This window comes from Momordica charantia (assembly GCF_013281855.1).
Source record: "Momordica charantia cultivar OHB3-1 chromosome 7 unlocalized genomic scaffold, Mcharantia_2.0 BLBB01000007.1, whole genome shotgun sequence".
Lineage (NCBI taxonomy): Eukaryota > Viridiplantae > Streptophyta > Magnoliopsida > Cucurbitales > Cucurbitaceae > Momordica > Momordica charantia.
The window spans coordinates 10626554-10654435 of NW_028275165.1; the positions used below are offsets into that span (position 1 = coordinate 10626554).

The following is a 27882-nucleotide window of genomic DNA, read 5'->3' on the forward strand; positions in this document are numbered from 1 at the left end:
TCTGATGGAGATCGACGCTCAAGAACCCTCATGGATGGACCCGATCGCAGACTTCATTAGGGGCAACTCAGCACAAGACCCCAAGGAGCGCAGAAAGTTGGCAAGACGGGCAGCTCGGTTCGTGGTCCGAGATGGGGCATTGCACCGACGTGGCTTTTCCCTGCCTCTGTTGAGATGCCTAACCCCAAACGAGGGCCTGTACGTCCTCAGAGAGATCCACGAAGGAGTATGCGGCAATCACTCAGGCGCCCGGTCGCTGTCAGCCAAAGTGATCCGACAAGGATACTATTGGCCGACCCTCAGCCAGGACGCCAAGAAGTTCGTTAGAACTTGCGACAATTGCCAACGCTACGGAACCATGATCCACCAACCTCCCGAGCTGCTCACCCCCATCTCAGCCCCGTGGCCATTCGCGCAGTGGGGGGTGGATATCATTGGTCCTTTCCCTTTGGGCAAAGGCCAGACCAAGTTTGCTGTGGTGCTGTGGATTACTTCACCAAGTGGGCCGAGGCCGAAGCGCTCTCCCACATAACGGAATCCAGGGTCACGTCCTTCGTATGGACGAATATCATATGCCGCTTTGGTATACCGCAGGCCATAGTGACAGACAATGGGAACAGTTCGACAACGCCAAGTTCAAAGACTTTTGCAGCAAACTTGGCATAAGTCATCTCAGCTCGTCCCCCGCACATCCGCAAGCAAATGGGCAGGTGGAGGCGGTCAACAAGATCATCAAGCGGGGCATCAAACTTAGACTGGACTCCAAGAAAGGCAGGTGGGCCGAGGAGCTACCAGAGGTTCTATGGTCGTACCGGACCACCCAACGAGGGGCGACGGGTGAGACCCCGTTCTCCCTGGCCTTCGGCTCCGAAGCTGTAGTCCCGGTTGAGATCGGCATGCCATCCGACAGAGTAGAACATTACGAGCCTTCGGCAAATGAGGAAGAGCTGCTCCTCAACCTCGACTTGTTGGAAGAAAGAAGAGCAATGGCCCAGCTACGCCTGGCGGAGTATCAGGGCAGGATGGCCAGACATTACAATGCCCGCGTTCGACCTCGGGCCATTCAGGTCGGACATCTGGTCTTAAGGAGGGTCCAAACGCATGTGGGTGCCCTTGATCCGGCCTGGGAAGGCCCGTTTGAGATTAAGGGCATAGTCCGACCTGGGACATACATATTGGCCGATCTGAAAGGAGACGTCCTCGCGCACCCGTGGAACGCGGAGCACCTGAAGCGTTATTATCCTTGAAATGACAAAAGGATTTTCAATGCATCTGTAAAGACTGTTCCAAAAGAATTATGATCGGAATAAATGTGATGATTTAATTTCATGCTTCCGAGCTCGACCATAAATTAAATGGGGGCCACGGACTCCCACGCGATCGCATTCCAGCAGTTGGTTCAAATTCAATCCTTCGAAGCCTAAGGGTACGAGGTGCGATGCCTAAACCACTGACGAACTTAAAATTCAAACCTTCAAGGCAAAGGGGCGATGTGAAAAGTTCAAAATGTTCAAGCCTCCGAGCTTCCTCCAGTAGGACTCCATTGCCGACGCGCTCCTTCGCCGTCTCCAGCTCGGCAGCCGCATGCTCCAGCTCCTTATCCTTCGCTTCAAGCGCCTGGAGCATGTCGTCCCTCTCCTTCAGGAGCTGGAACTTCTCCCTCTCCAGGCCCCTAGTAATAGCGTGGGCGGCTCGGAGTTGGGACTGGCGCGTGTCCTCCTCCTTCTTCAACAGCTCGGCCTGAGACTCCACCTCGGCCTTCAAAGTCTCCACCTCGGAGTGAGCCTTTAGCAGCTCATCCTTCATGGTGGAGGAAGCAACCTCCAAGGCAGCGGAGAACTCCTTTTTCTCCCTCGCTGCCAAAGCTTCCCTCCCATCCAACTCGACCTTCATAACCAGAGCCGATTGAATGGAAGCAACAAACGCCTGAGAAATGGTACAAGGAAAAAGTTAGATCGAACTATCTGTTGGGTGAAATCAAGCAAAAAGTGGGGCACTAGTCTCACTTCGGCGGCGTAGTCAATGGTCCTCTGCAGCACGGACCCAGGGGCGCTCACAAATTTGGACGCCCTCCTTAGGCAGCGGTCCAAACTCGCAGCTGAGATGCGGGTCACCTGCTCCCTCACCCTGAGGCTTGACGGCTCAATTCAGAACCGCGCCGTCACATCGGACGTCCCGCCCATCCTGGCCGCAGGATCGTCCACCCGATCAGCCCAACCTGCAGGCAAGACCCTGCAAGCTCCGACCTCCGAGGGGGAGATCGCCTTCTTTTTCTTCTTTCTTCGCTTTGGAGGGGCTTCCTCCCTCGCCTCCTCGCCCAAAGGCGGGGCGTCCGTCGCCTCGGTCTGGGCGTCCACCGCCTCGGTCTGATCCCTGGGGCGCTTCTCCCTCGAGGGACCCCAGAAGACTCCAGCTCGATCACCGGGGCTGGATCTTCCGAGGCAGGCCCTGCCACGGCAGGGGTGGGAGGTTTCGAACTCTGGGCAGCCTCAAGAGCATGGGCTCGGCCCTTAGACTTGCGCTTCACGCCGCTTGCAAATCCGCAAACCATGGCTGCGCGATAAAAACAAGGGTCAACACAAGGTTAGACGAAAAAGGGGGAAGGCAAGTTCGGCATACCAAGTTCAGAGTTCGGCCTTGAGGATTCGATGGGACGAACTGCAGGGTTGTAATCTAGCAGCCCGGACTTAAGCAGCAGTTCGTCAGTCACCAGGGTTCCGACCTTCCTACCCCTTGGAAAGCGCTCCTTGTAGTATTTCAGAGTATCGAAGGAGGCCTGCGTAAGCTCGGGGATTGGTCGGATTGAAACTGCACGAAGACAAAATCCGAGTTAGACCTGAATGACAGAAGAAAAATACGAAGAGAAAGAACTACTCCGTACCTAGGTTCCCAAACCTAGTGGGGACGTCAAAGAAGGAACGACCTGACTCGTCCTTTGCAAGCCATTCCCCGAAAGCGTAGAACCACTTCCTCACCCATCCCTTGATGGAGGTCGGCCCCTTAACTATACCGCCTGCGCCTTTCCTTGCGCACATATAGTACCGACCAGGCTTCTTAGCTATCCTCTTCGCCTCGAAGCACGCGAGGAGCTGGTCTACGTCCAACAGCTCGGCCTCCTCACTATCCCGAGCTCGTAGCCAAAAGAGGATGGCCAAAGCGAAAATGACACCCCAGCCATTGGGGGCCACTTAAGCCGGAGCCAACCCAGTCCGAAAGAGAAACTCTTGGACAAAAGGGTGAACGGGAAGTCTGAGGCCGTACTCAAACATTTTGAAGTAAAGAGCGACCCATCCCTCTGGAGGATTGTCAGCTCTCTCCCCCTCCTCCGGGAGCCTGAGGAGGATGTTCTCGGGGATAGCGAACCCCTTACGGAGGGATCCGAGGTAGTGCTCAGGTGTCCTAGAAGGGTATTCCAAACCCTGGCCTGAAGTGGAGGCGTCACTATCCTCCCCGTCATCGGCGATTCTAAAGTTTTCTATCTCCTCGAGCTCGGACTTTAACCTACGAACTAGATCGGACCCTAGGTTACTGCTAATAGAGGACGACATGGCAATTACGTTCGAAAGAAAAAGGAAAAGAGACTGACCTACCAGGGGTTCGAGCTGCCTTCAGATCGAACTCCAAGAACTCAAGGAACGTAAGGTATGATCTGAAGGATTGGGGGCATTTATAGCCCGTCGGAGAAACTTCCCCACCGTACACGTGTAATCAACGAGCGGCCAAGATCCTCTCTGAGATCTGAGGCGTCGGAATATTTGAATATTCCGACGATAAATCTTCCGCGACGGTTGTACTTTCCCACAAATAGGAAGTCGCCACGTGTCCGAAGCAAGTCAGATGAACTTCTCTGCCAGGTCGAGATCGGACCAGACAGAGAGGGGGCCGATGTTTGGGGAAGGGAATACCCTGGACACGTGGAAGACCCTTATTGGTGCTCCAAGATGACTCATGAATCATGCCCAGCTCGGAAGGTCGAGATGGCCGCCACCAGCGCCGATAAATGCTAAGTGTGAGGGCCGAGGTGAGCCTGGCCCAGGTCTGACCCACCGGGGAGCTCGATATGGGCCGAGATGCGCAACTGTCTGCGGCGTGATTATCGGGCGTAACCGTCGGTCCCGAGATTACCGGATGTAACCGACAGTCCCGAGATTACCGAATGTAACAGTCGCTAGATTAGCGGGACCACCACCCATAAGTAGGGGACCTCGCTCACCGATCAGTTACGATGATTTCCTGGCTTCAAACTAGACTTGGAATCCGACCTATACTGACTTGATCGTCGGAGTGCTCACCCTTTTTGTGCAGGTCCGCCCAAGTGTTCAGGTCGGTCTGGAGGCCGGGTTCGAGCTACAACCAGGAACACACTGTTGTGCAAATCTTTGCATAAACACAGTATAAATGTTGACCTTCATAATTGCATGAGGAAGAGGCACCCACAAATTAGACTGAGGTAACAAACCCTCTTCTACCCCTTTCTCCTTGCCATTTTTTAAGCAAAATTCTTCCACATAGGCTATAATCCAAGAAGCCTTAGAACTAACATCCGAAACTGGTCTTCCATGCTTTGCAAAATTTTTGTCATTCCGAATGGCCCAATAGGTTATGCTGACAAGAGTAAGATTAGAGTTCGAGAGTGTCTCCACCCAATCTGACCAGCGATCCACAAAGGACCCATTAAAATTTCGATCATCCCCAATTTTCGAAAGCACCAAGTTCAAGATATTCTTAGCCCGCTTGCACCCCACTAGGATGTGGTCCACCGACTCAACATACTTTCAGTACACTAGGCACACAAGAACAACATCCACCCCCTTGCTTCTAATATTTGCCATAACTGGAATAATGTTCATACAGACCTTACACAAACACTTTAATTTTTGGAGGCATAGGAATTTTCCAAAAAATTTTCCCCCAGCCTTCTATGTTATGATCACTAGTTGAAATTGAGAGTAATATCTATTTCATTGCTTGTTTATACCCACTTTTAACTGAGTAAATACCATTCTTAGAGTAATGCCAACACCAACTATCCGCGACCCCTGAACAACTAATTGGGACACCCAAAATCACCTCTATATCAGCATCTCCAACTACCTCTCGAAGCTTCATAGAGTCCCAATGATAAGTGGGGGTGATGAAATCACAAAACCCAGAATAACACACATAACTTGGTTTTGGTGAAATCAACCTGAAGGTAGACTCTCTACGTATCCACGGAAATCTATGCTTGCCCCGTTACCCACCACCTTATGCAACCCCAAACGAAGAAGTTCCCTGCTCCATAGCACCCCTAGCCAAAAGTAAGAAGAATTACTCCCAACACCCGCATCCAAATGAGAACTATCATTTGCATAAACACTTTGAATCACCTTAGACACTAAAATTTTGGGATGGTGGATGAAACGCCACAATTGTTTCGCAAGTAAAGCTTTATTAAACGGCTATAAGTCATGAAAATTTAAACCCCAAGCTCTTTCGGTCTACACAATTGACTGGGGTTATGCTGAACGCACGCACTAAGCGTGGTAACAATTCTATAGATGCAAGCGCACACCTGTCAGAGTAATATAAAATGGATGGAGTATCCAAGTATCGATCCTCAAGGACTTCTAAATAATTTCCAAACTCTAAAGTTTTAATGAATAGTGAATGTTGAAATGAGTGATTCTTGTAAAATGGGAAGTGGTCACAAATAATGGTTTTGAATTTGGTCTTATAATGGTAAAACCTAGCCCGAATTACTTCAAGTTAGCCAACAAAGAATCAAGGATACGCTAAGGACGATATGCATTTTACTTTAGGAACCAACGACTACGCTTTTCACTTAACTTATGTCTAAGCAAGTTCAAAGTCCTAAGACATTCCCTAATATGTCTATTATGAGAGATATCTTAGTTTTAGGATGGAAATAGTCGCAACCTCGGGTTAAGGTCCTATGTCTAGGCTACTTAACCGGAACCCTTATGTCTAAGGCGCTCCTCTCCTCGGTTTAACCACTCAACAATGCAAATAAGCAACCTTTTCAGTATTGACTTGTTAAGACTTACAGTGGCCTTCTCTAAATCCTAACTTGTTGGAAAAACATGTTGAGCAATGAGTGGAAAGCAAAAACACTACTTCTTAGCAACCCTTTTTAGAAATAAAAGGCTAACTATCCATAACCGGGCTAGAGACGGGAATTTAGAAAGACATATTGAAGAAAATACAGCAAGTAAAATGGTTGAAATTGAAATGCATGTGTGAAAAACAAAACTTAACTAACGAAGAGTTTTGCTCGGGATTGAGAGCTTCGCCCTTCTCTTTCAAGCAAGGGGGAGTGTCACGTGCTCTTTCCTCCAAAAACACAATTCTCTTAACTAAAAATAAAGTAAATGCAAAGTAAAGATAAGCTAAGTGCTGGATGTTTATAAATTTGAATAGGTAGAAAATAACGAAGTAACAACGGAAACAAAACAAAGCTCAATAAACGAATGTAAAGTGCTCGGGATTTAAAAACTAAAAGCGACTAATGAAAGCAACTCAAAAGTACTTAGAAAGCAACAAAGAAACACTAAGAATGATCAAGAGAAGGAAGCAAGGCTTGATGAATTTGGTGGAGAAGCTGCTGGAATTTATAGTTGTGCAGAATTGGTTAGGTAGGTCCTAAAACGCTGGTGGATCACCCATTTCCAACTCCTTTGACTGATCAAATCATGCTCAAACTAATAGTGGAACACTTCTTCTACACGTATGCATCAGTTGGAACCACCAAAATGCATTGGAAGACGCGTTTCATTAAGGGCAAAGTTGGAAGAAAACCAGGATTTCTGCAGCCTACCAGGCGCCTCGCGCCTCCAATGAAGGTTTTTCCGTCTTTTTGCTTCTTTTGATTAATTTACACTCCCAAATGGTCCTAAAATGTCATAAATACAATATAAGCCAACCACAAACCATCATATATGAATTTTGCATGAATTGGAACTCAAACGACCGAGAAAAAGTCCGAAACAAAGTTAAAACATAGTAAAAACAGCATATAAAACCTTCTTTTTACGCATGTAAACAAGCGTAATCACACCCCCAAACTTAACTTTTTGCTTGTACTCAAGCGAAACTTAGCAACTTTAATCATCTTTCTAACACATGGACAAGGTAAAGCAAAAGCAACCGAGATGTTCAATCATAAATTGTCTCAGGGAAAAGATGTCAAAGCCTACCATTCTATTGCCTTTGTAAGCTTAGTCACTATAAACCAAGTTTGAAATGATAAAAACTTTCTCTTTCAAAATTCTTTTTCCTTTCAAAAACATAAAACGTTTTCAAATACCCCTAAGGAATCTGCACACTCCCTTTTTACATTGAGACTTTTACATCTGAAAGACAGCCTCTGAGGTTTCCACACACTAACATCGGTTTCAACCACAGCTACTCGTAGAAAGACTTTGAAACTAACAGCTAGGTCATAAGACGACGACAATGAAAAACACGAAGTCACTTATCACCATCCTTACTGCTATTTTCAAAGTCAACACCCAACCTAAAACTAAATGGGTGTCTACAGTAGGACTCGGAAATCATAAATACATTTTCTTTAACTCTCATTGTTTTTACCACTCTTTTCTTTCTAACACAAGTATTTCCCCACTCTTATTTTCTCTCAACAAGACTCTTTTTACTCTTTTGCAACTTTTGTCTTTTTTTTTTTTTAAGCAAAGTGCTTTTCAACACTTTCTTTCTTTCCAACTGACTCTTTTTCAAAAGAAAATAGCATGATTTTTCAAATATAAATAACACTTTATCTTTCTGAAACAATGACTGACAGAACGACTGTCCCCCCAAACTTAAGAGAGACAGTGTCCTCACTGGGAAAAGACTTTTGCATTTGATGAAAAAGGCTTAACAGTAAAAAGGACAAGGACTTCCTATATAGGGGCAAAGAAAAAGCTTAAAGTCTGTAAAGATCAAAAAGACATAAAAGAAAATGAGTTTATCACATAAACGAAGGAAATAGCTCAAAGCTTAGTCAGGCATAGATCAGAAAACTCAACAATCTCTTAGAATCATCATTGACATGAAATCACATGCACAGCACAGATGCTTCAAAGTAGGCATGTAAAAAGCTAAACTAAGGTTAAGTGAAGGCATACTTTAAGTGATTAGAAGATAAACCATACTAATTTATGCATGCTTCAACTGAGCTCGAAACATAATCAATACAAAAAACATGCGTAGTAAGGCTAGAATATGCAAACGACGTCATTAACCAAAAGAATAAAACACAAAAAATAGCAAAGAAGGAACCTCCCCTTCATGAAGTTGGAGGTTGTGGACTAGGATCAGTGTCGGTACTGGAAGATGGATGACCAAGGATAGCAGCTAGCGCTGGAGGCCATGAAGGTAAAACCGCAAAATCCAATGAAGCCCTCAAGTTGTAGATATGTTGCACGACTTCTCGAACCTGATCTCGTAGCTGTTGGTTCTCCTCTCGGAGACGACGGATCTCCGATGTAGGAGACGTCCCAGTACCTACCCTTCTTTGTAGCGCATGGGCGATAATTCTCCGAATATTCTCCTCTTCCACAACTGGGGCATCTCTCTTAATTTGATCCGTAGGGAGCTGCACACCTTGTCGCAAGCATAAAGAAGTGACCAAGCGTGGGTGATAAAGCTTACCACGTGTCTGGTGGGCACACTCATGGATACTGGTATCGATCAATTCTCCATAATTCACATATGTGCCCTTTAGCATGGCATAAACCAGCAGTGCCCTATTCCTGAGTGACATGCTCATCATGCTCCGTTGGCAGAATTCTGTTTTTGACTATATATAATCATCCTGCAGCAGCTAGTGAAACATCCTCGGGTTTTAGTCGTACCTGGCCATGAGTAGTCAAATCCCAAGTGGCAGAGGGCTTCCCAACACATTCTAGAGCCTCACCGAGCTGTTCTAGAGTCAGAGTCACTAACATCTTATTTCCCACAGCATCTCTGATATTCTCAATGTTGGGGGTGTAGTTGATCTAAGTGGCATCAACCTTATTTCCTTCCCACGCACTATGGCTATATGGAACCGGGTTAAACATAAACGGTTGGTACATACCCGGATTGATCATTGGAGGAAGTTGTTGAGGATTTGCAGCCCTAAACTCACTGTTTTGTGGTATATTAATGGTGGGTAGCTGCTGAAAATTTACATAACCATGTGGGCCCATCATAGGAGGTTGTGTAGGAGCTTGGGAAGGAGAAGTAGGGAGTGAAGTGTGTTGAGAAAAAAAACCATAGAAATAAACAAAGGTTGGAAATGTCTTCTTCTTCTTGGTTGTGGCTGAAAATCGAAAACAAGGGTGGTGAGGGAGTATTTTTTTTCGAAAAAACAAAGGGGAGGAAGAGAGTTGTGTGGGTTTTTGTTGAGGTGTCAGGCTTAGGCAATGGGTCTATTTAAAGCTTTCCCCAAACTAAATCCTAAATGGGAAGAGATTGAGTTTTAAGTTCAAACTAGGTTTCCTAAACCTAAAAGGAAAAAAATAAGTTTGAATTGCAAATAGGATTAGGGAAACAAAATTTGAAGTATTTTTTAGTTTAAGGAGAGATGTGAAACTTAAATCAGAAAGGATTAATGTTTGACCCAAAATAAAACCCATAAAATTTGAAAATGAAACCCAAACCATGAAGGAAAAAGATTTTTCGAAATTCTGGAAAAAACAGGGCAGGCGCCTGCGTGATTTTTTTTTCGCAAAGGGCAGGCGCCAGGCACCTGCGTAATTTTTTTTTTTTCAATGTTTTCAAGAACATTCTCTTCATAAGCAAAACTTTTTATGATTAAACAAAAAGAATGTAAGATACAAAAACTTCCTTCATTTACTTTTGTTCTTTCAAAACGGATAAGAAGGAAAAACATTTTTCGCAAAAATTTATTGTCCTGAAAGTTGAATAGAGGTTTTTCCTCTATCCACTGGTTCTCCAAAATATGGCTTAAGTCTCTGTCCATTTACTTTAAAAATACTTCCCTTAGAGTCAACTAGATCCACTGCCCCATATGGGTAGACTTTAAAAATTTTAAATGGACCAGACCATCTTGACTTAAGTTTCCCAGGAAAAAGTTCCAACCTAGAATTGAATAACAGAACCAGATCACCTTCTTGAAGATTGTTCGGCCGAAGACGCCTATCATGCCACTGTTTAGTTTTTTCCTTAAACAGCTTAGCATTCTCATAAGAAAATTGCCTGTGTTCTTCTAATTCCAACAATTGTAACGTCCTCGCTTCACCTGCAGCTGACAAATCAAAATTTAATTTCTTAGTAGCCCAAAATGCTTTATATTCTAGCTCAAGAGGCAAATGACATGCTTTTCCAAAGACTAGCCTATAGGGGGACATGCCGAAGGGGGTCTTAAATGCTCTCCTATATGCCCAAAGTGAATCATCAAGCTTCAAAGACCAATCCCTACGGTTAAGATTTACAGTTTTTTCTAAAATGTTTTTTATCTCCCTATTAGATATTTCGGCTAACCCATTCGACTGAGGATGATATGTGGTTGCAACCCTATGACGCACATTGTATTTAGCCAGCAACTTTTGCATAGACCTATACACAAAATGAGCCCCCCCATCGCTTATCAGATAACGCGGGGTTCCATAACGCGTAAAAATGTGCTTTTGCAGAAAACGAATGACAACTTTAGAATCATTGGTAGCAGTTGCAATGGCTTCTATCCATTTCGAAACATAATCTACTGCTAACAATATATAAAGCTTACCATTAGAAGATGGAAATGGACCCATAAAATCTATACCCCACACATCAAATATTTCAATCTCAAGGATCGGGGTTTGAGGCATTTCGTGGCGTTTAGATATATTACCTGTCCGTTGGCATTTGTCACAAACCTGGGCAAACTTATGTGCATCTTTGAACAGAGTGGGCCAAAAGAACCCACTTTGCAAAACTTTGGCTGCGGTTTTGTGTCCTGCAAAATGTCCTCCATATGGAGACATATGACAAGCGTCTAATATCGCCTCGTGCTCTTCTTCTGCTACACACCTGCGTAAGATATTGTCAGGTCCTAGCTTATATAAAAAAGGTTCATCCCAACGATAAAATCGAACTTCATTTAGAAATTTCTTTACATGTTGCTTGTTAAACTCATAAGGAACTATTCGACTTACTAAATAATTTGCTATATCGGCATACCACGGAACTGAATCAACTCGCAAGAGTTGCTCGTCAATAAACTGTTCACGTATAACAGTTCCATCATCACAGAGCGGGGATTCCAATCTAGACAGGTGATCAGCAACTTGGTTTTCAATACCTTTCCTGTCCTTAACTTCAATATCAAACTCTTGAAGTAACAAAATCCACCGTATCAAACGTGGTTTCGCATCTTTTTTAGCAAATAAATATTTTAAAGCAGAATGGTCAGTAAAAACAATGACTTTTGTGCCTATCAAGTAAGACCTAAACTTATCAAAGGCGAACACAACTGCTAACAGTTCCTTTTCAGTAGTAGTGTAATTGAGTTGTGCACCGATTAGAGTCTTACTAGCATAATATACAAGATGCAAGATCTTGTTTTTACGTTGTCTTAACATAGCTCCTATTGCATAATCACTAGCATCACACATGAGCTCGAAAGGTAAATCCCAACTAGGTTCGATAATTATAGGGGCTGAACTTAAAGCAACTTTCAACATTTCAAATGATTTTAAACAGTTATCATAAAAAACAAATGGTCTATCATGTTCTAACAATTGACACAAGGGTTTAGAAATTTTAGCAAAGTCTTTTATAAAGCGGTAGTAAAATCCCCCATGCCCTAAAAAACTTCTAATCCCTTTAACATTTGTGGGAGGAGGTAGCTTTGAAATGATGTCTATCTTAGCGTGGTCTACCTCTATTCCTTGTTTGGAAATTTTGTGACCCAAAACAATGGGAAATTGACATAAATGGCCCACTGAAAAAAACTATTTGCTCAAATAGCCCACAATTGAAAAATTGTTTTCAATGGACCACCATATTAAAATAATGAATCTAAAAAATGTTGGAACTACGTTTATACCCTAAATTAAAAAACAACCGTTGGTTTCCCTCTCTTCATCTTTCTCGTGCGTTTCAACTTCTTCCCCTTCTTCCTCTCTTGATCTTTCTCGCTCGAACCACTGAAGTTATTCAAGTCACTCCTTCTTCCTTCTTCCTCTCTTAATCTTTCTGGTGTATTTCTTCCTATTCATTTCGCCCGTTTTTCTGTTATCGTGCGTGCTTTTCAACGCCTCGCGGATTGTTTCCGTTGAACGCCTTCGCCTGCACCTCGCCCGCGAAACCAAGGTTAGGATCTCATCTCACTAAACCTACACTTAATAGTAATGGGTCATGTTTAATTTCGTTGTGGAGTTCTTCTTTGACGTTGTGGGTTTAGGGTTTTAGTTTGAACAATTATGTGAAATATTTATGTCTTTTGGGCGAATTAGGTAGAAATTGTCGTGTGTTTTGATAACCTCTTGAATTGGGTTTATGGCTTTCTGCGGTTTCGAGCGAGATTGATAAGTTTTTAGAAAGTATTTAGAATTCGTTGGAAAGTACGGGCAAATTGGGGATCTGGGGTTCATTTCTTGGTGTAATTTCTCGGGGTATCCCGGGCGAGATTCAACGAGAAAAAGAGCTTCGAAGAATCTCGTTCGAGGTACCACGAGAAATGAAGGTTGGGGTGCTTTGCGTCTGTTAAATTTCTCGGGGTTCTCTCGGGAGAGATACGAACGAGAAAAATCCATCTGAGGCATCTCGTTCAAGGTACCACGAGAAATGAAGGTTGGGGTGGTTTGCGTCTGTTAAATTTCTCGGGGTTCTCTCGGGCGAGATATCGCCCCGAGATATTATACAGCTTCACATTTCTGTCGGCTGCTTTCACGTTTTATCTCGAGCGTTAAGTGTGATATGTTATTTCTTGGTGGTATCTCGCCTTGGATTGGCACGAGAAATTGAACATAAATTACGCTCGAGGTACAACGAGAAAGCACCCGAGAGAATTATGAAGCTATATAATTTCTCGGGGCGAGATATCGACCGAGAATTCTTCCAGAATTTTAACAGAACATTGCCTGACCTTTTTTTTTCCTTTGTCATTTTAAATTTGCATATGTTTTGTATGGCTATGATATTGAATTGTGTTTTTACTTATATTTAGGTTTAAAGTATGGAATTGAGACCGAAAATTGACCCTGCAATTTATGCATCTGCAAACGTGTCCTGTTTATCGCATCTAGCGAAGACAGTGACTGCTATTAAGGGAAAATTGGCCCCTAGACAGCTAGCCATGTTTAGGAAAACCATATTCAGTCATTTGCTGGACGTGGACCTCGTTTTTAACGGGCCATTGGTACACAATATATTACTTAGGGAGGTTGAGGATAGTACGACGGACAGTATTAGTTTCAACCTGTTTGGGAGGAAAGTGTCGTTCGGACGGAGGGAGTTTGACCTTATTAGTGGCCTTAAGTATGACGGGAGCCTAGTTAGGAAAGATACTCATGTTCATAGACTTAGGGCTCTGTACTTTAACGATAGGTCTGACCTTGTCTTGAGTGATTTAGAAGACCTATATGAAGCCGCCCAATTTCAGGATGACTTCGATGCGGTTAAGGTATCCATTGTTTACATGGTCGAAATGGTCTTGCTAGGGAGGGAGAGAACTGTGAAGTTCGACCAGACGCTGTTAGGAATAGTGGATGACTGGGAGGTCTGCTGCAACTACGACTGAGCGTCCCTATCGTTCGAGAAGACGATAGGTAGTCTTCATCGTGGACCAACCAAGATGGCAAAGGATGGAGGGTTGAGGAAATCATATAGCCTGTATGGTTTCTCCTGGGTGTTCCAGGTATGGACATAAATACATTTCCAATATTTATGGATCGTTTGTCATCGGTTATGGTTTATAATGTGACTCTCTTTTTTAAACAGGTGTGGGCGTACGAGGTGATATCTTCCCTATCTGGCCGGGTCGCAAATAAAGTTTTTAAGGATGCAGTGCCACGTATCCTCCGATGGAGGTGTGGCCATTCGACTGCATGGCATGTGCTTGACCGGGAGATTTTTCGGTCTACAACGGTAGGTTTGAGTTGGTTGTTTGTTGCATTGCAAATTAACTCTTATATTTACCGCGAGGGTACCTTATGATTCACACAGGGAAGAACGCGAAGATTAGAGGCAAGTGATGCTGAGATGAGCTTCATGAGGCGAGCCTTCGAATCACCTGAAGCAGATGACGACGACGCCATGGATGTTGATGCTGGGCAAGCGGGTGTACGTGAGGGCATAGAGGATCCTGCTGATGGTCGAGGCGATGATGCTAGACCACAGTCAGGTGTATGTGAGGGCCCACAGGAGCCTGATGTGGGCCAAGGTGATGCTGTTGGACCATCAGCTGTGCGTGAGGGACGAAGCATCGGTGCAGACATTGCCGATTCTAAAGGTCAGAATAACGTTCGCACATCTAGCATGCGCTTGAGGAAGGTTGAGAAGCGCTTGAAGAAGATGGACAAGCGTATTGGCGAGCGTATGTCTGGCATGGAGGCTGAATTGAAAGCAATCAGGAAGTATTTGAGGCGACTTGCTAAGGTACGAAAATTTGTACAATGGTCATTTGTTATTGCTTATACTTTTGGTTTTTTTTTCTACTTGTTATTAACGTGTCGCTGAATATGTAGAGCTTACCTGTTGACGCGGATGACATGAGGAGAAGAAAAGGTACCGACCCGGGCGGTGGTGCTGGCTCGAGAGATGGTGATGAGCCGGGAGATGGTACAGATTCGAAGGATCGTAGTGAGCCGAGGGATGGTGGTGGTCGGGAGAGAGCACCGAGGCGGATGCCGGTACTGGGCTTGGAGATCCTATCGAGCAGGATGTCGGTGCTGGGTTGGTTGATTGTACCGCGCCTAATGTTGGTATTGCAGATGGGTCGGGAGATGTGGGCGCCGGCGGTGATGACAAGGTGGTCGATACTGTAAAGGTACGTACTATATACGTCGCGAGTTTGGACATTCAACTAAGTTTTATTGAACTCACGTGGTTTGTTAATGTAGAAACATGATGAAGCAGTCGAAGAACTTCCCCCGACTCACGATCGGGTCATTCTAGGACCCGACTTGGGGGGACATCCTACACCGAAGCGTTTGGTATGAATGGTTATGTGATTTATGTGTATTCATTTTCCACTGCATTTATTAATAATTTTTTTTGCAGCAACACGAATCTGGCAAGGATAAAGTCGAAGAATGTGTCGAGTCAACACCGGTGGAGCACATTATTATTGATTCGCAATTAACCGATTCCTCAACCGACAAGGTACGTAGTTGGTTTCTATTGTCGTTATGCTTAGGAAATAATTGTTATTCCAATAGTACCGCTTTAGGAACATTACATGGACGATTTCACGGATTCTGACGTGGAGGAAACGAGGGAGGTTAAATCACACGTGGATGGAGATGAGGTTCGTGTGCTATCGCAGCCAGTTGCACCACCGAATCCGCGACGTGGCTCTCGGAAGAGGAAGGCATCGTGGAAGCTCTGTGGATCGTTTGTGGTCATGGAGGACGGGAGGAAGAAGAAGGCTATCCAGTATGATCCACTAGTACGGATCCCTCCTGAGCAGGTCACCAAGTTCCACAATTGGATGAGTAGCCCTACCACGAAGCATGCGAAGAGGAAATCGTGCTATGGTAAGAAGGACAAGACGTGGTTTCGTGACCTTTTAACGTCGGAAGTGGTTGACCAGCGAGGTACGGAATCAAAACTATACTATTAATTTATAGCGTTGTTTTCATGTGTGTAACAATATCGGTACGCAGAGGTAATCGATTCGTTGTTCATGTTCACACGGAACAAGCTGGAGCAGCGTCCCGACTTGTGCTCTAGGAGATTCACGACTGGTGACATATTGCTTGCGGTATGCTTTTATGTAGTTTTATAAGTTTTGCGTAGTATTATAGGTTTTGACCATGATCTAATCATGTTCTATTGTCAACTGTAGAACTTCTTCCGCCGGACCGATGGTATATACCAGAGATTGATCGCCCCCAATGCCGTTCCAGCAATAGTGTCAGCAGAATATGACTGGGAGAGTCGATACAAAACGATCATGAGCTATAGCGACGGCACTCACACAAACTATGAGACACGGTGGCTGGACCTCGATGCTGTATACTTGCCGTACAACATCGGTGGAAATCATTGGATCATGGTTTGCATCGACATGCAAGAAGGTGAGATCATCGTATGGGATTCTATGATGGCAATCACAACACCGGCTACTCTGGAGGAGGAGTTGAAGCCGATGAGCGTCATTCTCCCAGCGTTGATGTGTAGAGCCGGAGTTAGGGTTTTGAGGCCTACCATACCCACTGTACCATGGCGCATCCGTCGAGTAACCGGGGCTCCACAGCAGACTGGTTCAGGTGATTGTGGTATTTTCTGTGTTAAGTTTTTTGAGTACGATGTAACGGGTTCCAATCTCGCGACTCTAACTCAAGAGAGGATCCCATTTTTTAGGGAGAAACTCGCCATTGAAGTATGGGCGAACCGGTGTATTTTTTGACCTACATTAATTTTATAAATCAATGCAATAGTTTGTTCATAATTAAAATTACAAACGAAAAAAAATTATACAAAATATGCAAATGTGCAAGTTCATAGGTGAAAACAAACATATTCTAAAAAATTAATATCACCTACCTTTTTGATGTACAAAAATATCACTTTCAGATGGAAAAGTCAGAGGTAATTTGCAGGTACGTAGTTCTTTTTGTTCTCTCGGAGCTGAGTACAAGATGAACTAATGAAAATTAAAGTCCTTCGTGGGAATGTTTGTTGAATATGCGAGTTAGGTGTTTTCCTTAATTGAAAAACTTCAATTTTCGGTCAAGACAGATGCATTTCACGGACGTGAAATTAATGTAGGTTAACAAATTCTCTACATTTCTCGCCCGTGAAATTTTCGACCTCGCCCGAGAATTTAGTCGTTTTTTCAGGGGTAGTTGGGTACATTTACTTCCACTGACGCGTCAGAAAAAGTACTAATTGGCCATTAGAAACATTTTTTTAGGGGTGGGTCATTTTAGCAAAAAAGTTTTTCTTGGAAGGTCATTTATGTCAATTTCCCCAAAACAATACCCTCTTGTACCATAAAATGACACTTCTCCCAATTTAGGACTAGGTTTGTTTGTTCACATCTCTCCAACACTCTCTCCAAATTAACTAAACATGCGTCAAAAGAATTTCCAAAAACAGAAAAGTCATCCATAAAAACTTCTAGAGTATTTTCTACCATGTCAGAGAAGATGGCCATCATACACCTCTGAAAAGTCATGGGTGCATTGCATAATCCAAAGGGCATTCGCCTGAAAGCGAACGTACCATACGGACACGTAAATGTTGTCTTCTCCTGGTCTTCTGGAGCAATAGTAATTTGATTATAACCCGAATATCCATCTAAGAAACAATAGAAATCCTTACCTGCCAGACGGTCGAACATCTGGTCAATAAACGGTAGAGGAAAATGGTCTTTCTTCGTTACCTTGTTGAGTTTGCGATAGTCAATGTAAACTCTCCACCCACTCACAGTTCGGGTTGAGATGAGCTCATTCTTCTCGTTGGCCACCACGGTTATACCCCCTTTCTTTGGTACACACTGTACTGGGCTTACCCAGCTGCTGTCGGATATTGGGTATATAACACCGGCGTCAAGCCATTTAAGAATTTCTTTCCTTACAACCTCTTTCATCTTCGGGTTCAACCGCCTTTGACTCTCAATAGAGTTCTTAGCATCTTCTTCCAATAAGATTTTGTGCATGCAAAAGGTCGGGCTTATCCCTCGGATATCTGTTATCGTCCATCCAATGGCCTTTTTGTGCTTCTCCAAAATCTGCAATAAAGAATATTCATTAGTAGGTGATAAATTGGAAGCCATAATAACTGGTAAAGTGTTGTTATCCCTTAGATACGCATATTTCAAATGTGACGGCAATGGCTTCTGCTCCAAAGTGGGTGGTTCTACTATAGACGGAAGTAACGACTTGCATTCTTCTTTTTGTATTTTTTCAATAGGATTAGTCACATCTTCCGGTCCTTCTGCTATCTTATCAAGCTCTTTTTCAATCTCTGTAACTAACAAGTCATAAAACTCATCAAACATAACAGGATTCAAGCTAGTTATAGCAGAGCACTCTTTAAAGTCTCCTGGTAATTTCATGGCGTCTAGAACGTTAAATTTAACTTCTTCATTATTTACCCTCATTGTAATTTCTCCCTTCCTCACATTAAAAACTGTATCCCCAGTGGCTAGAAATGGTCTTCCTAAAATAATGGGAACGTCTAAGTCTGCCTCGCAATCTAAAATGATAAAGTCCGCAGGGAAAATGAATTTGTCCACCTGGACTAAAACATCTTCTATCTTTCCCTTAGGTCTTATGATAGATCTATCTGCTAGTTGGAGGGTAACCGTAGTAGGTATAGCTTCTCCTATGCCTAAAGATTTGAAAACTGATAATGGCACAAGATTAATGCTAGCGCCTAGATCACATAATGCCCTACCTAAGTTTTTCCCTCCTATGGAACATGGAATGGTAAAACTGCCAGGATCGTTACATTTCATGGGTAGCGGGCTGCCTACAGCTTCACTACTACATTTTGTCATGGCTACCAGTTCATGTTGTCCTATCTTTTTCTTCCTAGAAACTATATCTTTCAAAAACTTAGCATAATTTGGCATCTGTTCTAGAGCATCTACTAATGGTATATTTATATGCAATTGTTTTAAAATATCTAAAAAATTTTAAACTGGGAATCATTATTTTTCTTAACTAATCTTTGTGGAAACGGGGGAGTAGGGGTAAAAGAAGGTCGTACCTGTGGGGAACACTCGGGGTGTCCTCATTACCTTTTCTAATATTTTCCTTTTCTGGTGTTGCTGGATTCTCTGGTATCTTTACAGTTGGTTCAGTGGACGGAATCTGTACATCTGTTGTTGGCATTGTTGGTCCATCATATGCCAGTCCACTCCTAAGGGTGACAGCTTTGCACTGTTCTTTCCCTTCTCGTTTTAGTAATTCAGTATGGCCTGGAAAAGAACCTTGTGGTCTATTCTTCAATTCATTGGCGAGCTGTCCCAATTGGGTCTCGAAATTTCTCATTGATGTCGCTTGGGATTGTATCACTGCGTCGGTTCGGGCCATGTACTCCTTCATCATATTCTCAAGATTTGAGTTGTTAATTTGAACTGGTGGAGTCTGTGTTCTCTGATTGTACTACTGTTGCGGTGGCGGGATGTATTGCTGTGTAGGTGGAACATAGGGCTGCTTGTTCTGCTGGCTCTGCCCTTGATTAAAACCGCTCGAACCTCCTTAACCTCCCCATGAGAAATTAGGGTGGTGCCTCCAACTTGGGTTGTAGGTGTTCGAATATGGGTTAAAGTTCCTATTGTTCCCATGTCCTACATAAAAAACGGAAGCAGGGTTATGTGGACAATTATCATAAATATGGTTTTAACTGCAAAATGAACAAATGAGATCGTTGACTTGGCAAACAGGGGCAGGAGTGCAATAATCTGACTGCACAGGTTGTATCGACGTGGCTAATGGATTTTTTATTCCCAACGCCATCTCTTTCAGCCTCTGGTTCATTGCAACCATCTCTTTTTGCATCGAGGTCGCAATGTCCAGAGCCAAAACTCCAGCTGGATCTTGCTTCTTTGGTGTTGCCCTAGATCTTTGCTAACACCATAGTTCGTTGTGTGAAGCTAAGTCATTTAAGATGTCGACTATCTCGTTGAATGTCTTCTTTGTAAAGGCTCCGTTGGCAGCATTGTTTAGCATCATCTTAGTAGGATGATCTAAACCTCTAAAGAAATGTTCTATCTGGATGCATGCCGGCAAGCCATGGTTCGGACATTTCCTGATTAGTTCTTTAAATCTTTCCCACGCCTCGTGAACAGGTTCACGATCATACTGTCTAAAGGAGATGATCTCCTCTCTGATATCAGCGTGGCGAGTAGGTGGGAAGAATTTTGTTAAGAACTTCTCCACTAACGACCCCCATGTGGTGATGGATCTCGGTGGAAATGCATTGAGCCATGTTCTAGCTTGGTCCTTCAAAGAAAATGGAAAAAGTGTTAGTCTAAGAGCATCGTCTGTTATACCAGGTAATCGAAATGCATTTGAAATTTGAATGAATGATTTCAGATGATCATGTGGATCCTCATGTTCCTGCCCTCCAAAATGTCCAATTGTCTGCAACATTTGGAACATCATTGGTTTAAGCTCAAAGTTTGCGTGGGTAGGAATAGGGTTAACTATCCCTGAATCAAAGTTTTGAAAAGCCGTGGCGGCATATTCTCGCATTGCCACGTCTCTGTTGTCCGCCATCTGGATATGGTTGAATTCATTATTTCTTGCATGATCCCTCATATTATCGTTAACAGCAGGTGGATCAACCGGATCACGAGGTGGAATATCTGCCATTGATGTGCTCGTACTCTCTACCTCACTTTCAGGACTGATTTCACCTTCTCTCTCTTTTTGCTTTTCTAGTTGTTTTCGAAGTCTTTGCTCTTTTCGAGTTTTTCGAAGGGTCCGCTCAATCTTAGGGTCAAGGAGTAGAAGAAAAGATCTTGTGCTCATGCACTTTAACTTACCCTTGTGAGATAAACGACCAAAAATATAGAACAAAAACGGTGGATGGAAATTACACCCAACAACAATTCACAAAAATAAAAACGAAAAGAATTTTAAAATAATTTTAAAACTAAAGTCCCCGGCGACGGCGCCAAAAACTTGATTGGGGTTATGCTGAATGCACGCACTAAGCGTGGTAACAATTCTATAGATGCAACCCCACAGCTGTCAGAGTAATATAAAATGGATGGAGTATCCAAGTATCGATCCTCAAGGACTTCTAAATAATTTCCAAACTCTAAAGTTTTAATGAATAGTAAACGTTGAAGTGAGTGATTCTTGTAAAATGGGAAGTGGTCACAAATAATGGTTTTGGATTTGGTCTTATAATGGTAAAACCTAGCCCGAATTACTTCAAGTTAGCCAACAAAGAATCAAGGATACGCTAAGGACGATATGCATTTTACTTTAGGAACCAACGACTACGCTTTTCACATGACTTATGTCTAAGCAAGTTCAAAGTCCTAAGACATTCCCTAATATGTCTATTATGAGAGATATCTTAGTTTTAGGATGGAAATAGTTGCAACCTCGGGTTAAGGTCCTATGTCTAGGCTACTTAACTAGAACTCTTATGTCTAAGGCGCTCCTCTCCTTGGTTTAACCACTCAACAATGCAAATAACCAACCTTTTCAGTATTGACTTGTTAAGACTTACAGTGGCCTTCTCTAAATCCTAACTTTTTGGGAAAACATGTTGAGCAATGAGTGGAAAGCAAAAACACTACTTCTTAGCAACCCTTTCTAGAAATAAAAGGCTAACTATCCATAACCGGGCTAGAGACGGGAATTTAAAAAGACATATTGAAGAAAATACAGCAAGTAAAATTGTTGAAATTGAAATGCATGTGTGAAAAACAAAAGTTAACTAACGGAGAGTTTTGCTCGGGATTGAGAGCTTCGCCCTTCTCTTTCAAGCAAGGGGGAGTGTCACGAGCTCTTTCCTCCAAAAACACAATTCTGTTAACTAAAAATAAAGTAAAGGCAAAGTAAAGATAAGCTAAGTACTGGATTTTTATAAATTTGAATAGGTAGAAAATAACTAAGTAACAACGGAAACAAAACAAAGCTCAATAAAGGAATGTAAAGTGCTCGGGATTTAAAAACTAAAAGCAACTAATGAAAGCAACTCAAAAGTACTTAGAAAGCAACAAAGAAACACTAAGAATGATCAAGAGAAGGAAGCAAGGCTTGATGAATTTGGTGGAGAAGCTGTTGGAATTTATAGTTGTGCAGAATTGGTTAGGTAGGTCCTAAAACGCTGGTGGATCACCCATTTCCAACTCCTTTGACTGATCAAATCATGCTCAAACTGATAGTGGAACACTTCTTCTACACATATGCATCGGTTGGAACCACCAAAACGCATTGGAAGACGCGTTTCATTAAGGGCAAAGTTGGAAGAAAACCAGGATTTCTGCAGCCTACCAGGCGCCTGGCGCCTCCAATGAAGGTTTTTCCGTCTTTTTGCTTCTTTTGATTAATTTGGACTCCCAAATTATCCTAAAATGTCATAAATACAATATAAGCCAACCACAAACCATCATATATGAATTTTGCATGAATTGGAACTCAAACGACCGAGAAAAAGTCTGAAACAAAGTTAAAATATAGTAAAAACAGCATCTAAAACCTTCTTTTTACGCATGTAAACAAGCGTAATCAACAATTTCTCCCAACTCAAACAATGGATCTGTTTCTTCGTTTCTGTTGTATCCCACCAAAACCGAGTAAGGGACTAGTCATATCTGAACAAAAAGATATTGGGAGTCTAAAGCAGCTCATTACATAAGTCAGAATTACATGGGCAATCAGCACCTCCTTTCCACCAACTAAGAAGAAATCGGACTTCTGTTAAGAAACCCTTGAGAGTTGGATCTAAGATCCTTGCTAACGAACAAGACCCAGAGAACTCAATCCCAAAAAACCCCAAAAACAAGTATGGAATCAACCCAAGGAAAAGTTTAAGAACGGATTACCTTGATGATCAATATCAAGAGTAGAGAAAACTTGTTTCTAAACTCGTGATTCGAATCACTCCACAAGAGGTATGATCAACACCACTTGAATGATCCTAACATGCAAATTATAAAGACACAAGAAATTGCACAAGAAATGGGAGATAAAGCTCTCAACCAAGCTAATGAGAAAACTCACTTTTCATTAAACTTCAAATTGTGTTTACAACAAGACATCTCAAGGCTATATATAGCCATCCTAGCAAGCCATATGAAAAGTCTTAAGCAAATGAAAAGACTTGTAACTTATAATAAATGAAAAGACTTGTAAATGAAAAGACATAACTTACAAGAAATGAAAAGACAAGCAAATAAAAAGGTTAAGAACATGGAAAGCCAACCAAAATAAGTGCAATCCCGTCCATAATGAGGGATGTGAGTGTTTGACTTGGTTTTTGAATTGAATGAGTTGACTTTGACTTGTCATGATGGAGTTGACTTTGACTTTGACCAAGTGGACTTTGACTTGCCTTAAAAACACTTAAAAATGCATAAATTGCACCAAATTGAAGTGAATTGTTCCAACATCTTGCACATCTTCCTTTAATTCTCGTGTCGAGTTCACGAACGCTTGGACACGAGGTAGAAAGGCTTGTTGAAGTTTCTGAGCTCTTGATCTTGTAATCAGTCCATGAGGCATGACAAAGGGAGCTTCTGAAGGGATGTGAATCCCGGAGCGGAAGCGAACTTTCGTTGCTGATTTTCGGGATACAAAATCGAATTTTACAGAGGGAAAATACAGAGGAAATTCAAACCTTTGAAGATCATTTCTTCAGTAAATTCCCCTCGAACACCACCACCGGATCTTCCTTGCTATCCTCTTGGGTCTCGGCATCGTGCTTGTGGTAGCACCTTGATGGAAGAGAGGGAGAGGTTGAAAGAGTTTTAGAGAAATCGTTGGAGGTTTTTCTGTTCTGTAACCTTCTGTTTTCCCATTCCCCAACTCTTGAAGAAGAAGAAGGGTGACGTGGGGTAACTCCCCACGTCACAAAACCTCCCACTCCCCTGCAATTTTGCAGGGGAGTTTAATATTAATAATAATAATATTATTATTAATATTAATATATATATATATATATATTTATTATTATTATTATTATATATATATATATAATAATTAATATATATATAAAATTAATTAATCAAATTAATTAATATAATTAATTATTAATCCAATTAATAATTAATATATATATACATAAATAATTAACACTTAATTATTTATTATAAAATTAGAATCATATTCTGAAACATTTCTCTCGTATAACCTATAGTTTTAATGTACATCTTATGCACATTATTTTTAACCTATAGTTTTAATATGAATCTCATTCATATTAATTTTATTTGAATCTCATTCAAATAATATCTCTCATAATATATAGTTTTAATTTACAATTAACTATATATATTATAATGTATCAATATATATATAATCCCTTAAGTAATTTGAACAATTCAAATTCTTCCAAAAAATTTGATCATCGTTTTACCCGTTATGAGCTAGCAAGGGGACCTAATGGACCTACAGATCCGAAGCTCCAACGATGGATATACGACCATTAATGACGAGTCAATCCTTCACGAGTGTTCGTAACTCAAGTTGGGTCAAATTACCGTTTTACCCCTGAGTTACATCTTACTCCTTAAACACCACTGCTCCTCTAATGAACAACCCGGTTATGGTCTAACCAATAACCGGAAGTCCCTCTCGGCCAATGAGAGGGTAGGGCCCCTTGTTCAAGTCCCGGAGTCAGCATTTAAGGGAACACTCACCTACTCCCCTAAAGTCGGGGAGGAGTGAATTTCATCTTGTGAAGTTATGTTCCCAGCTCCCCACTCGGTCTCGTCCCCAAAATGATAGGAATGTGGAGTCGGCGACTTGGGCCACTCTCACCCATACAAATCAAAGGACGAGCCCTCACGGGCAGGAGTCCATAACTCACTCAAGATTGAGAATGAGTTGCTTGGTCATCCTAAGAAATAGCAACCTATGAGTTAACGGTGTTACATCTAAATATTGCCTATTTCGTGGTCCGGTCTTATACAAACTCATTGTACAGGATACCCCCACTCGCATGTCTCCACACGAACGACCTGGATCGAGTCGTCGTAACCTTTACAGAGTGGGCCGTATCCATAGTGTTATCAGGATAAGGTACCCAACCTTATCCATATACTATAGACCCTTTAAGTTATTCACGGGATATTACCCATTCATATATCAGGGGTATATCAAATATATATACCCCGTATATCAACTATATACCCTGTATATATACTGTCCCGATTACATCAAAAATAACCTTGGATGTTTAGTTTATTGGATTTTGGACAATGCAAAGCTATGATTCAACAACAAATTTATTGAATAAAACTTTATTAAATAGACATTTGTTTTTACAATATACAAACTACGACTTTAGGGCAACACACCCAACAGCTTCTTGGTTCATATCATCCACCCTTGAACTGCTCTCCAAAACCTCTCTTTGATCTTTCCAAACTCATTGTTTTTGCTCTTAGAGAGGCACGACGGAAGCCCCAAATAGTCCCCTAAATTCGAAACAAGTTTCATCCCCAACATAGACTGCATATACTCCTTAAAATCTGACTTTACATTTTGCTAAAACCATAGAGCTGACTTATCAAAATTACTTTTCTGTCCAGATGCGTTTTCATAATCAAGGAAAATCATGTTTATGACATAGAGCTCTTGGATGGTTGTCTTACAGAAAATAAGGCTATCATCTGCAAAAAGAAGATGAGAACAGAAGATGAGATATGATAGGGCATGATTGGACAAGAGAGAAACCTGAAATACGACGACATCCCTGGGCCTTCTAGATTGTCGATGACAACCCTTCCGTACAAATAAGGAATAGATAAGGAGAACTAGGGTCCCCTTGTCGAAGCCCTCGATGTGGAGTAATATGACCTTTGGCCTCCCCATTAATAAGGACAAAGAAAGAATGCATCGTGATACGATCCATAATTAACTCCACTTATCTCGGATGAAACCCCATTTTCACCATCATCTTTTCAAGGAAGATCAATTTCACTCTATTACAAGCCTTGCTCATATCAAGTTTTAGAGCCGCCAAACCAATAGAGCCAGTATGGTTCTTCTTCATTGCATGAATACACCCATGTCCAATAACAATGTTGTTAGTTATGACCCTTCCAGGAATAAAAGCAGATTGGTTCTCCGAAATAACCTCATGTAAGACCTTTTTCAATCTATTTCCAAGCACCTTTGTAACAATATTATAGGAAACATTGCAAAGACTTATTGGTCGATAATCAGACACCGTTTGGGGCTGCTTTGTCTTCAGGATTAAAGCAATTAAGGTGGAATTCCACTCTTTAACCGATCTTCTTCTATTAAGGAAATCCAGTATATCACCAATTGTTTTCTCCCCCACCACATTCCAATAGCATTGATATAAAATAGTGGGAAAGGCGTCGGGACCAAGGGCTTTAGAAGGCTGCATTTGTTTAAGCGCACGTTCAATTTCCTCTCTCCCGAAAGGAAAATAGACAAATGATTTTTTTAAAATAGATGAAATAATTAAATAACTCATAATCGAAAAAAAAATCCAACCAAATTTAGAAAAAAAAGCCAAATGATTTCAATATTCAATTTAATTTTGGAATATTCAATTCAATTTTAGAATATTTCAAGTAAGGGAATTTAAATGAGTGTAACAATGAAAAATAGACAATTTAATTTTTTCCAAAAATCGATTTTTCCCTTTTTTTATTTCATTACTTCTTCCTTTCCTTTCCTCTCTTCCTTCTCTGTTCTCCTCTCATGTCCCCGGTTAATTTTCTTTTCAATTTGATATTTTATTTTCTCTTTATTTATATGATTGACAAAATTTATTTATCACCTATTGAAATAATCTAAACATGGTCTACATGTTCAAGTATAATATCAAATTTACAATTTGAATCCTGTAGTTTTCTATATCATAATACACTAAAGAATTTAAACTTTATATATAGTTATATTTTATGAAGTTCTATTTTTCAACTTGAAACTAAAATCAAAGTAAATATTTTACTTACAAAATTATAATTGTTGGATTTTATGCCCTAAACTCGTGGTTTGTAAACATAAAACAAATATTCATTCAATAAAATTGTTATTGATGTTTTTCTTAGAATTGCATTAACCCAAATCCAATAAACTAACATCCTAGGTTATGTCATGTAGCTGGAACTGTATATAGTATATATTTAATATACAACATATATATTTAATATACAGCATATATATTTGATATACAGTGTATATATATACAGTATATATTCGATATACAGGTGGATAATGTCCCAGTACTAACCTAAAGGATCTATAGTATATGGATAAGGTACCCAACCTTATCCTGGTAACACTGTGGATACGACCCCTTTGAAATAGTTACAAATGACTTGATCCTGGTCGTTCGTGTGAAGACATGCAAGTGGGGGTATCCTATACAATGAGTTTGTATAAGACCGGACCACGACATAATTAATCTTTAGCTGTAACACCGTTTGCTAATAGATTAATATTTCAATAGGATGACTGGTAACTCGATCTCAATCCTGAGTGAGTTATGGACTCCTGCCTCTTAGGGCTCTTCTTTGATTTGTATGGGTGAGAGTGGCCCGAGTCGCCGACTCAATATTCTTACCATTTTTGGGATGAGAACAAGTGGGGAACTGGGAACATAACTACACAATATGGAATTTACTCCTTCCTGACTTTAGGGTAAGTAGATGAGTGTTCTCTTAAGTGCTGATTCCAGGATTTGGAGCATAACCAAATTGTTCGTTAGAGGATCAGTGGTACTTAAGGTACAAGATGTGATACACGGGTAAAACGGTAACAACTGTGGGTCTTTAGTGGAGTGACCGACAGTTAACGAATGTTGATTAATATAGTTAATGAGTTTAATCAATTAATCTCATATTGTTGGAGTTTCCGATCTGTAAGTCCATAAGGTCCCCTTGCTAGCTCGTAAAGCATAGTTAAGAACATTTAGTCTTGAGAAAAAAATTTGAATTGTTCAAATTAGTTAAAGGGAATTAAGGTTAATTGTATGAGATGCAATTAATATAATGTATGTTGATCAATTATAATATAAAGTTAATTTTGAATTGGATTCAAAATTATAGAA

At 41.6% G+C, this 27882-nt stretch overlaps 1 protein-coding gene and 1 non-coding gene across 2 annotated transcripts in view; one reads left to right on the forward strand and one right to left on the reverse strand.

Annotated features, from left to right (window-relative positions):
- LOC148210329 (uncharacterized) overlaps window positions 1-27882 on the reverse strand; it is a 165358-nt gene that overhangs the window by 52023 nt on the left and 85453 nt on the right. Inside the window, 2 exon segments of the mRNA XM_088126293.1 lie at window positions 11522-11910; window positions 17139-17457. Of these exon segments, the coding sequence (XP_087982419.1) occupies window positions 11522-11910; window positions 17139-17457 (708 nt within the window).
- Window positions 19897-20003, forward strand: LOC148210332 (small nucleolar RNA R71). Its single transcript, XR_015792515.1, has one exon. It is a non-coding gene; the product is annotated as a small nucleolar RNA R71 (small nucleolar RNA).